The sequence below is a fragment of the Procambarus clarkii genome, chromosome 59 (assembly GCF_040958095.1).
Source record: "Procambarus clarkii isolate CNS0578487 chromosome 59, FALCON_Pclarkii_2.0, whole genome shotgun sequence".
In the NCBI taxonomy this organism is placed as follows: Eukaryota; Metazoa; Arthropoda; class Malacostraca; order Decapoda; family Cambaridae; genus Procambarus; species Procambarus clarkii.
This window is the reverse complement of record NC_091208.1, coordinates 16,401,191-16,414,243: the sequence shown is the minus strand read 5'-3', so window position 1 is coordinate 16,414,243 and position 13,053 is coordinate 16,401,191. Positions and strand designations below refer to the sequence as shown.

The window sequence follows — 13,053 nt, the reverse complement described above, 5'->3', positions numbered from 1 at the left end:
TCGAACCCATACTCCCAGGAGCCACGCAACTGGTATGTACAAGACGCCTTAATCCACTTGACCATCACGACCGGACATAATGAGGTGATAGCCGAGGCTATTTGAACCACCCCACCGCCGGCACTCGGATAGTAATCTTGGGCATAGCATTTTACCAAATCACCTCATTCTTTGGGGCACACGTGAGGAACACAAATGCGAACAAGCCTGAATGGTCCCCAGGACAATATGCAACTGAAAACTCACACCCCAGAAGTGACTCGAACCCATACTCCCAGGAGCCACGCAACTGGTATGTACAAGACGCCTTAATCCACTTGACCATCACGACCGGACATAATGAGGTGATAGCCGAGGCTATTTGAACCACCCCACCGCCGGCACTCGGATAGTAATCTTGGGCATAGCATTTTACCAAATCACCTCATTCTTTGGGGCACACGTGAGGAACACAAATGCGAACAAGCCTGAATGGTCCCCAGGACAATATGCAACTGAAAACTCACACCCCAGAAGTGACTCGAACCCATACTCCCAGGAGCCACGCAACTGGTATGTACAAGACGCCTTAATCCACTTGACCATCACGACCGGACATAATGAGGTGATAGCCGAGGCTATTTGAACCACCCCACCGCCGGCACTCGGATAGTAATCTTGGGCATAGCATTTTACCAAATCACCTCATTCTTTGGGGCACACGTGAGGAACACAAATGCGAACAAGCCTGAATGGTCCCCAGGACAATATGCAACTGAAAACTCACACCCCAGAAGTGACTCGAACCCATACTCCCAGGAGCCACGCAACTGGTATGTACAAGACAAATGCGAACAAGCCTGAATGGTCCCCAGGACAATATGCAACTGAAAATGGTCAAGTGATGGTCAAGTGGATTAAGGCGTCTTGTACATACCAGTTGCGTGGCTCCTGGGAGTATGGGTTCGAGTCACTTCTGGGGTGTGAGTTTTCAGTTGCATATTGTCCTGGGGACCATTCAGGCTTGTTCGCATTTGTGTTCCTCACGTGTGCCCCAAAGAATGAGGTGATTTGGTAAAATGCTATGCCCAAGATTACTATCCGAGTGCCGGCGGTGGGGTGGTTCAAATAGCCTCGGCTATCACCTCATTATGTCCGGTCGTGATGGTCAAGTGGATTAAGGCGTCTTGTACATACCAGTTGCGTGGCTCCTGGGAGTATGGGTTCGAGTCACTTCTGGGGTGTGAGTTTTCAGTTGCATATTGTCCTGGGGACCATTCAGGCTTGTTCGCATTTGTGTTCCTCACGTGTGCCCCAAAGAATGAGGTGATTTGGTAAAATGCTATGCCCAAGATTACTATCCGATTGCCGGCGGTGGGGTGGTTCAAATAGCCTCGGCTATCACCTCATTATGTCCGGTCGTGATGGTCAAGTGGATTAAGGCGTCTTGTACATACCAGTTGTGTGGCTCCTGGGAGTATGGGTTCGAGTCACTTCTGGGGTGTGAGTTTTCAGTTGCATATTGTCCTGGGGACCATTCAGGCTTGTTCGCATTTGTGTTCCTCACGTGTGCCCCAAAGAATGAGGTGATTTGGTAAAATGCTATGCCCAAGATTACTATCCGAGTGCCGGCGGTGGGGTGGTTCAAATAGCCTCGGCTATCACCTCATTATGTCCGGTCGTGATGGTCAAGTGGATTAAGGCGTCTTGTACATACCAGTTGCGTGGCTCCTGGGAGTATGGGTTCGAGTCACTTCTGGGGTGTGAGTTTTCAGTTGCATATTGTCCTGGGGACCATTCAGGCTTGTTCGCATTTGTGTTCCTCACGTGTGCCCCAAAGAATGAGGTGATTTGGTAAAATGCTATGCCCAAGATTACTATCCGAGTGCCGGCGGTGGGGTGGTTCAAATAGCCTCGGCTATCACCTCATTATGTCCGGTCGTGATGGTCAAGTGGATTAAGGCGTCTTGTACATACCAGTTGCGTGGCTCCTGGGAGTATGGGTTCGAGTCACTTCTGGGGTGTGAGTTTTCAGTTATATATATATATATATATATATATATATATATATATATATATATATATGTCGTACCTAGTAGCCAGAACGCACTTCTCAGCCTACTATGCAAGGCCCGATTTGCCTAATAAGCCAAGTTTTCCTGAATTAATATATTTTCTTAAATTTTTTCTTATGAAATGATAGAGCTACCCATTTCACTATGTATGAGGTCAATTTTTTTTATTGGCGTTAAAATTAACGTAGATATATGACCGAACCTAACCAACCCTACCTAACCTAACCTAACCTAACCTATCTTGATAGGTTAGGTTACGTTAGGTAGCCGAAAAAGTTAGGTTAGGTTTGGTTAGGTAGGTTAGGTAGTCGAAAAAACATTAATTCATGAAAACTTGGATTATAAGGCAAATCGGGCCTTGCATAGTAGGCTGAGAAGTGCGTTCTGGCTACTAGGTACGACATATATATATATATATATATATATATATATATATATATATATATATATATATATATATATATATATATATATATATATATATATATATATATATATGTATATATATATATATATATATATATATATATATATATATATATATATATATATATATATATATATATATATATATATATATATATATATATATATGTCGTACCTAGTAGCCAGAACGCACTTATCAGCCTAATATGCAAGGCCCAATTTGCCTAATAAACCAAGTTTTCCTGAATTAATATATTTTCTCTAATTTTTTTCTTATGAAATGATAAGGCTAAACATTTCATTATGTATGAGGTAAAAAAAATTTTATTGGAGTTAAAATTAACGTAGAAATATGACCGAACCTAACCAACCCTACCTAACCTAACCTAACCTATCTTTATAGGTTAGGTTAGGTTAGGTAGCCGAAAAAGTTAGGTTAGGTAGCCGAAAAAGTTAGGTTAGGTTAGGTTAGGTAGGTTAGGTAGTCGAAAAGCAATTTATTCGTGAAAACTTGGCTTATTAGGCAAATCGGGCCTTGCATAGTAGGCTGAGAAGTGCGTTCTGGCTACTAGGTACGACATATATACATATATACATATATATATATATATATATATAACTGAAAACTCACACCCCAGAAGTGACTCGAACCCATACTCCCAGAAGCACGCAACTGGTATGTACAAGACGCCTTAATCCACTTGACCATCACGACCGGACATAATGAGGTTAAGAGTTAATGGTTAAGGTTAATGGATTAAGGCGTCTTGTACATACCAGTTGCGTTGCTTCTGGGAGTATGGGTTCGAGTCACTTCTGGGGTGTGAGTTTTCAGTTGCATATTGTCCTGGGGACCATTCAGGCTTGTTCGCATATATATATATATATATATATATATATATATATATATATATATATATATATATATATATATATATATATATATATATATATATATATATATATATATATATATATATATATATATATATATATATATATATGTATATATATATATATATATATGTATATATATATATATATATTTTATTAAATATGACCGAAAAAGTAAGATTAATAATTCTAACACGAATTTTCTCAATCTTTCGTACATTATGCTTCACTGTTGGAGGTAAATCAAAAATCACTTCTCCAAAATTCATTTTTATTTCTAGTCTGACGCGACACGGGCGCGTTTCGTAAAACTTATTACATTTTCAAAGACTTCACAAATACACAACTGATTAGAACTTGCGTTTCCCTGATTTTATATCTACATTTGAGTGAGGTGGGAAGGGTGATGTGGCATTACATTTGAGTAAGGTAGGAAGGATGATGTGGCATTAGAGGATATTAATAGGGTATTAAAAGTATCAACACAAGACAGAACACGAAACAATGGATATTGAATAGAAGTGTTTGTAGAAAGCCTATTGGTCCATATTTCTTGATGTTTCTATATTGGAGCGGAGTCTTGAGGTGGGTAGAATATAGTTGTGCAATAATTGGCTGTTGATTGCTGGTGTTGACTTCTTGATGTGTAGTGCCTCGCAAACGTCGAGCCGCCTGCTATCGCTGTATCTATCGATGATTTCTGTGTTGTTTACTAGGATTTCTCTGGCGATGGTTTGGTTATGGGAAGAGATTATATGTTCCTTAATGGAGCCCTGTTGTTTATGCATCGTTAAACGCCTAGAAAGAGATGTTGTTGTCTTGCCTATATACTGGGTTTTTTGGAGCTTACAGTCCCCAAGTGGGCATTTGAAGGCATAGACGACGTTAGTCTCTTTTAAAGCGTTCTGTTTCGTGTCTGGAGAGTTTCTCATGAGTAGGCTGGCCGTTTTTCTGGTTTTATAGTAAATCGTCAGTTGTATCATCTGATTTTTGTCTGTAGGGATAACGTTTCTATTAACAATATCTTTCAGAAAGATATTGTTACTGAAAGATATTGTTAATAGAAACGTTATCCCTACAGACAAAAATCAGAGGATACAACTGACGATTTACTATAAAACCAGAAAAACGGCCAGCCTACTCATGAGAAACTCTCCAGACACGAAACAGAACGCTTTAAAAGAGACTAACGTCGTCTATGCCTTCAAATGCCCACTTGGGGACTGTAAGCTCCAAAAAACCCAGTATATAGGCAAGACAACAACATCTCTTTCTAGGCGTTTAACGATGCATAAACAACAGGGCTCCATTAAGGAACATATAATCTCTTCCCATAACCAAACCATCGCCAGAGAAATCCTAGTAAACAACACAGAAATCATCGATAGATACAGCGATAGCAGGCGGCTCGACGTTTGCGAGGCACTACACATCAAGAAGTCAACACCAGCAATCAACAGCCAATTATTGCACAACTATATTCTACCCACCTCAAGACTCCGCTCCAATATAGAAGCATCAAGAAATATGGACCAATAGGCTTTCTACAAACACTTCTATTCAATATCCATTGTTTCGTGTTCTGTCTTGTGTTGATACTTTTAATACCCTATTAATATCCTCTAATGCCACATCATCCTTCCCACCTTACTCAAATGTAATGCCACATCACCCTTCCCACCTCACTCAAATGTAGATATAAAATCAGGGAAACGCAAGTTCTAATCAGTTGTGTATTTGTGAAGTCTTTGAAAATGTAATAAGTTTTACGAAACGCGCCCGTGTCGCGTCAGACTAGAAATAAAAATGAATTTTGGAGAAGTGATTTTTGATTTACCTCCAACAGTGAAGCATAATGTACGAAAGATTGAGAAAATTCGTGTTAGAATTATTAATCTTACTTTTTCGGTCATATTTAATAAAATATGTCTACAGGAAAGACTGCTACCAAAATATACTAATATATATATATGTATATATATATATATATATGTATATATATATGATATGTATATATATATATGTATATATATATATATATATATGTATATATATATGATATATATGATATATGATATGTATATATATATATATATATATATATATATATATATATATATATATATATATATATATATATATATATATATATGTCGTACCTAGTAGCCAGAACGCACTTCTCAGCCAACTATGCAAGGCCCGATTTGCCTAATAAGCCAAGTTTTCCTGAATTAATATATTTTCTCTAATTTTTTTCTTATGAAATGATAAAGCTACCCATTTCATTATGTATGAGGTCAATTTTTTTTTTTTGGAGATAAAATTAACGTAGATATATGACCGAACCTAACCAACCCTACCTAACCTAACCTAACCTATCTTTATAGGTTAGGTTAGGTTAGGTAGCGAAAAAAGTTAGGTTAGGTTAGGTTAGGTTAGGTAGTCGAAAAACAATTAATTCAGGAAAACTTGGCTTATTAGGCAAATCGGGCCTTGCATAGTAAGCTGAGAAGTGCGTTCTGGCTACTAGGTACGACATATATATATATATATATATATATATATATATATATATATATATATATATATATATATATATATATATATATATATATATATATATATATATGTCGTACCTAGTAGCCAGAACTCACTTGTCAGCCTACTATGCAAGGCCCGATTTGCCTAATAAGCCAAGTTTTCATGAATTAATGTTTTTTCGACTACCTAACCTACCTAACCTAACCTAACCTAACTTTTTCGGCTACCTAACCTATAAAGATAGGTTAGGTTAGGTTAGGTAGGGATGGTTATGTTCGGTCATATATCTACGTTAATTTTAACTCCAATAAAAAAAAATTGACCTCATACATAATGAAATGGGTAGCTTTATCATTTCATAAGAAAAAAATTAGAGAAAATATATTAATTCAGGAAAACTTGGCTTATTAGACTGTTACGGACCCGAGCCCAGCGTCGAGCACGGAGCAGTGACGACAGCGTCATCTGTGGGTCGGCTCCCGAAACCCCCTCCAAATGGACGACGCCATCTAGTGAGGACGAGAGATACCGGCCACAAGGGCTAGTTTTCCGTCCTAATCAGCTCGTGACGTAGCCGCTGCTGACCTCTGGTGAGGTGACGCTTAGACAGCAACGCCATCTATGGAGTGGATAGGTGGGCGTTTGTGTCTAAGCCTGTAAGTGAGGTGCCCTAGATTGTAACTAGTACTAATGACGTGTCTGATTACAGAGTCGACCTGGGACTGCTGTAATGAACGTTGGATCAGTCTACCCAAGGCAGCGGTAGAACCTCCACGCATTTGTTGCTGCAGCTGTGAGTCAACCCCCCCCCCCCCCCCCCCGGATGAACACTGTTGTGTTAGCCTGCCTGTGACGTGATAGTTGAGGATTTGTCGTACCCTGGACTGACTGGGGGAGAAGACTAGCCACTGGGGTGTTGTGGTGAGGAGAGTGATCTGTGGAATCACACGAGGCTCCTGCCTAGGGCTCGCAACCCTAGTATCAGTCGTGGAGTGGCCTACGCAGCGTAGCTGATTGGAACCTGCCAGCTACAGGCTGGATTTGTGGTTGACGGCCTCCACGACGGTGCACCCAGTGGGACTGTGATTTGGCTGGCCTGTGGCCTGGGTAGACTCGCTGGGAGAATCTAAGGATTCGTCTAGAGGCCACAAGAAGAGAACCAGGGTTACTCGTCTTGAGCACCGTTAAGCAGAGCATCCTGTGTCTTCGGAGGAAGACAAGTGATTGTAAATACGTGTAGTTATAGTAACAGCGTGTGACTGTTTATATATTTATTTATTGGTGGTGGTGAATATATATTTATTTCTGAGCAGTTTTATCCCTTCCCCTTTAATTTACTTGCGTTACGGAGCACACCCCTTGAAAGCCACTACTAGCTTTGGGCCGGATACCCAAGCTCTACTAACATCAGAGAAAGAACCCAGTTGCGACCCAAGCGGGCCGTAACATAGACAAATCGGGCCTTGCATAGTTGGCCAAAAAGTGCGTTCTGGCTACTAGGTACGATTTATATATATATATATATATATATATGGGACAATACGTCGGTTAATGACTGTATGTATGTTCTGCGATATAATCATGGAGGGAAATGTATCCACGGTATAATGTCCATGAGATAATGTACTGTATACAGTATATCAGGATAATATCTCAGGAAATATATTGACAGGAATTTCTCCAAGAGTGAATATATTTCAAAGGAAATAATGCTTATCTGGATTAACATACAATGAATGGAATATGTCTTAAAAAATATTTTGAAAAGACGATGACGATGCCAATGAGGGTCTCCCATGGGAAAATATTTTTAGGAAGTGATATATCCAGGAAGGACTATGTCCAAGAAGAAATTTTCTGGGAAAAGATATCCAGGAAGGAAGATGTAGTCAAGAAACGTAATGTTGTCGATGAAGGAATTAGCTCTAATGTTTGTCTGGCGGGTCAAAGTAGTGCTATACAATAATACCCAAATTAAAGATACAAAGCTATGAAAACTATAAATGGCCAAAAGATGGAATACAATATAACAATTTCTCTCATTGCCACCACCAACGTCTTGTACATTTCTCTGGCCAAAATATTACCCGGGGGAAAGGTAAACGAATTAGATAATAAGTTAATGCTGAAAACGAAGTAGCAGAAAGCGTCAGCAGGAATAAATATCATCGCGCTACCGAAAAAAAGTTGTTTTTTGTTGTTTTTGTTTATTAAATAATATACAATATAAAAATCATATATACATCAATTTACAAAAGAAAATACAACATTTATATATATTTTATATAATTCCCAGTAAACCAATTTTCCATATCATCAACGAACAAAAACCTGTTTGAGGATGTGAGGTTGACAGCGAGCGGTACACGGAGCAAGACCTTGGTGACGACGCCTTTGTGCTTGCCAGCCCGGCCCGGCCACGGATCGATCACTGGACTTGTCCAGGACAGGTTCGGTGGACAGGCGCTGCAGATGGTGGGGGGGGGGGGCCGAAGCCTTCCATAATTGATTACATGGAGTCATGACGTCATTCCCTTCAAGCAATGCTTAAAACAGCGTATTAATAATAGTGATGTATTTTACCTTATTTCAATACTTCGATAACATCTTGAAATGAGATTTTCATGTCTCACTTTATAAGGGAGTACAATATATGGCAGTTAATGATATATAGGTGTAATTTATTGTAAGCCATTAACTATTATGTAATATAAGCACCTGTATAGGGCACTGAGAGTAAAGGACACCACAGAGTACCAGCACCATAGCTGCAGTTTAGGGCACCAAGGGTAAGGGAGGTACCACACAGTACCAGCACCATAGCTGCAGTTTAGGGCACCAAGGGTAAGGGAGGTACCACACAGTACCAGCACCATAGCTGCAGTTTAGGGCATCAAGGGTAAGGGAGGTACCACACAGTACCAGCATCATAGCTGCAGTTTAGGGCACCAAGGGTAAGGGTGCCCTAAAGAACCACAGAGAGTGGTACCAGCTCTCTCTCTCTCTCTCTCTCTCTCTCTCTCTCTCTCTCTCTCTCTCTCTCTCTCTCTCTCTCTCTCTCTCTCTCTCTCTCTCTCTCTCTCTCTCTCTCTCTCTCTCTCTCTCTCTCTCTCTCTCTCTCTCTCTCTCTCTCTCTCTCTCTCTCTCTCTCTCTCTCTCTCTCTCTCTCTCTCTCTCTCTCTCACTCTCTCTCTCTCTCTCTCTCTCTCTCTCTCTCTCTCTCTCTCTCTCTCTCTCTCTCTCTCTCTCTCTCTCTCTCTCTCTCTCTCTCTCTCTCTCTCTCTCTCTCTCTCTCTCTCTCTCTCTCTCTCTCTCTCTCTCTCTCTCTCTCTCTCTCTCTCTCTCTCTCTCTCTCTCTCTCTCTCTCTCTCTCTCTCTCTCTCTCTCTCTCTCTCTCTCTCTCTCTCTCTCTCTCTCTCTCTCTCTCTCTCTCTCTCTCTCTCTCTCTCTCTCTCTCTCACTCTCTCTATTGATTAAATAAGATGAAAAGTAGCATGGGGTCCTAGCACTAACTCTTACCTAAGAACAGTTCGACATCTCACACTTCATTGCGACTTTTGGACTCCTGTCTGTTAGGTACTCTCTCCACCCTAACAGTGTTTTTTTAAATAACGTCAGCTTATTTTTAATTTTTGTGTAGCGATCTTTGATGAGATTGTGAAGAAGGCAGAAGTTGTGAAGTTGGCAGAGGTTGGGAAGTTGGCAGAGGTTGTGAAGTTGGCAGAGGTTGGGAAGTAGACATGGGTTGTTAAGTAGGCAGAGGTTGTGAAGTAGATAGAGGTTGTGAAGTAGGCCGAGGTTGTGAAGTAGGCAGAGGTTATGAAGTAGGCAGAGGTTGTGAAGTTGGCAGAGGTTGGGAAGTAGACATGGGTTGTTAAGTAGGCAGAGGTTGTGAAGTAGATAGAGGTTGTGAAGTAGGCCGAGGTTGTGAAGTAGGCAGAGGTTGTGAAGTAGGTAGAGGTTGTGAAGTAGGCAGAGGTTGTGAAGTAGGCAGAAGTTGTGAAGTAAGCAGAGGTCGTGAAGTAGGCAGAGGTTGTGAAGTAGGCAGAGGTTGTGAAGAAGGCAGAGGTTGTGAAGTAGGTAGAGGTTGTGAAGTAGGCAGAGGTTGTGAAGTAGGCAGAAGTTGTGAAGTAGGCAGAGGTCGTGAAGAAGGCAGAGGTTGTGAAGTAGGCAGAGGTTGTGAAGTAGGCAGAGGTTGTGAAGAAGGCAGAGGTCGTGAAGTAGGCAGAGGTTGTGAAGAAGGCAGAGGTTGTGAAGAAGGCAGAGGTCGTGAAGTAGGCAGAGGTTGTGAAGAAGGCAGAGGTTGTGAAGTAGGCAGAGGTTGTGAAGTAGGCAGAGGTTGTGAAGTAGGCATGGGTTGTGAAGTAGGCATGGGTTGTGAAGTAGGCAGAGGTCGTGAAGAAGGCAGAGGTTGTGAAGTAGGCAGAGGTTGTGAAGTAGGTAGAGGTTGTGAAGTAGGCAGAGGTTGTGAAGTAGGCAGAAGTTGTGAAGTAAGCAGAGGTCGTGAAGTAGGCAGAGGTTGTGAAGTAGGCAGAGGTTGTGAAGTAGGTAGAGGTTGTGAAGTAGGCAGAGGTTGTGAAGTAGGCAGAGGTTGTGAAGAAGGCAGAGGTCGTGAAGTAGGCAGAGGTTGTGAAGAAGGCAGAGGTTGTGAAGTAGGCAGAGGTTGTGAAGTAGGCATGGGTTGTGAGGTAGACATGGGTTGTGAGGTAGACATGGGTTGTGAGGTAGGTATATGCTGTAAGGTAGCTATAGTCTATAAAGATTAATATTATATGTGTTCTTGCTAGCCTTTCTTGAAATAAAACTATTTATCCTATTTCCTGTATTCCACTCAGTTATAAATAGAATTGTTGCCTTATTTCCCTATTAATCATGATTCCAAGATATTTCTCGCATTCATACTTCGCAGATTCAACATTGTGCACCTGGTGTCAGGGTTGTTGAGAGGCAGGCGAGTGGTGTGGAGGTCGATAGGTGGGAAGACTGACGCGTTGTAGCGGAATGTGTGTGTGTGTTTGTGAGTGTGTGTGTATGTGTTTCTGTTTACTATTTGTGCTTGCAAGATCGAGCTGTTAGCTCTTGGACCCCAGCCCTTCTAACTATCGGTATGAAGGATCAGCACAAAAGCTACCGTAATTTGGTCATTTAACGGCCAAAATTGCAGTTTTTATCATTTAAACTATCACCTTTTAAAAGATTTAAAAATCACAAAACAAATATGAATGCAAATGTGAGGCAAAAGAGTTAAGAGTTCTAAAAGACTTTTTCTATTGCTATTGATGAGACCGTTGACATCACTGGAATAGCACAGCGCGTGGTTTTCATCAGGGCCTGTAACAGTGAATTTAATATATATGAAGAACTGCTTGAACTGATCCCCATGCATGACACTACTACAACAGTACATCTTTAAGAATGTCGAGCATGTTCTGCATGACTATGGTTTGGATTTCAGTAAACTTGAATGCTTATCTACCGACGGTGCTGTGAATGTGGTTAGCAGACATTATGTTTCTTTTGTTAAACTAATTCATTACGTTGCATTCATAGCTAGCCGCTAAACCATTTGTATGCACATTATAGGTTTTTAAGTTTATGTAATAAAAATATTCTGCAATAATTTTTATTAAATGACTTCAATTAACTGTGGTGTGAGGTACTCATGACAACACAAATGTGGCCCATATAGCCCTCGGGGACCCTCAGTTTGACATGCCACTCTAATGTACAGATTCCAGACCTATTTTTCTAATTTCTTTCCAGAAGCCGTGATGAGGATTCGAACCTGCACACCCGGTACTCTTAAATATATGCCCAACCAACTCGACCATGACATGCTGAAAATAATGCAACCGTTGCTTATCAACAGCCCTGACTCCCGACCTATTCAAGCTATTCAGGCAGCTATGATATTACTTTAGCACGTTAATGTATTTCACGCAGAATTAAGAGGCTTCAAAATAACTTTAACTGTCACTTAATATTTAATGGTAAATAGTCGCTGGACAGTGCTAGGCTACACTTCGTTGAGTCAGTTATGCCTCACTGTCACTCCCATTATAATATAAATACACACAGACCTATATATATTATTTCAAGTTCATCCTAGTACATGAATCGCAGTAATAAATATGCTCACCGTTCCATAGAGGAACTTGTACCCAACACGGGGTAACTGGGAGGGAAGGTTCCTTAACTGGATCAGTGAACTGCAAGAGCAGCGGTGGGCGACACTTCTGTTGCCTCGATGACGTCACTCCTCCACCTGCTAGCTTGTGACGTCAGGCGTGTCCTTAGGCGTCCTTCTCCCTCACAATAACCTTGACATTGTTGCAGATCATTCACTCAGGCTCCTCACCAATGAAGTCTGCGATTACTCTCGTTCCTTCGAGAGCAATAAGGGTCGCGTCCTCGGGGTGCTCCACCGCCCCTAAAAGTATTGTATTCCTATAGGAGCACGTTGCTCCACGGGACCTCCTCCTTCTTCAGTAGTCTCTGAATAGTGTCGCCTGCACTGCTGAGGACTACACAACCACTGGATGGGACAATATTTACCACATGAAGTGTCACTGGAGATGAACTTCTTTTCGATTGGCAGATAAAACACTCACAGCAATCACTGGCCCTGCTCCCAGGCAAAAAGATGAATAGTCACTATATCACCACCAAAGCGTGATTCCGTCACTCTACCTCTCCCAGGTAGCAACATCATCACTCTGGCCCCCACCTCGAACTCCCTTGGGACAGCCTTCTTGTCGTACCAAATCGACATCTTCTCTTGAGCTGTTTTCAGGTGCTCAGCAGCCAGCTCCTTCGCCGTTTTCAATCGTTCATAGAATTTCTGCACATACTCCTCTACTGATACTAAAATCTTCTCCGCCGCTAACTGCTCCTTCAGCATCAATAACGGGCTCCTTACTTTGTGCCCAAACACAAATTGGAATGGAGAGAATCCCAGAGACTCAACTATAGCATCTCAGATTGCAAACATGACTGGATAGACAGCCTCATCCCATTCCGCTTCCTGTTTCGCACATCCCTTAAGACGGTCTTCAGAGTGGAGTGGAGTGGAACATCTCAATCCCCTGCGATTGAGGTCTATATGGTGACGATCGTAGTTGGGCTAGTCCCCAGCTTG

At 41.4% G+C, this 13,053-nt stretch overlaps 1 protein-coding gene across 1 annotated transcript; it reads right to left on the bottom strand.

Moving 5' to 3' along the window:
* Window positions 1-9,529: 9,529 nt before the first annotated feature.
* On the bottom strand, window positions 9,530-12,816 carry LOC138353727 (uncharacterized). The gene is made up of 2 exons (XM_069307113.1): window positions 12,606-12,816; window positions 9,530-10,650 (listed from the first exon to the last, which is right to left on the bottom strand). The coding sequence occupies exons 1-2, from the start codon at window positions 12,814-12,816 to the stop codon at window positions 9,530-9,532; spliced, it is 1,332 nt and encodes a 443-aa protein (XP_069163214.1).
* Between the last annotated feature and the right edge of the window lie 237 nt (window positions 12,817-13,053).

What these genes read in the sequence shown, in the direction of transcription:
- LOC138353727 (XM_069307113.1), bottom strand. Translation starts at nt 12,816, where the DNA reads ATGCTGAAGGAGCAGTTAGCGGCGGAGAAGATTTTAGTATCAGTAGAG. An exon ending in GATGTTGCTACCTGGGAGAG is followed by an intron (nt 10,651 to 12,605) that starts GTAGAGTGACGG and finishes GCTACCTTACAG; the next exon opens with CATATACCTACCTCACAACC.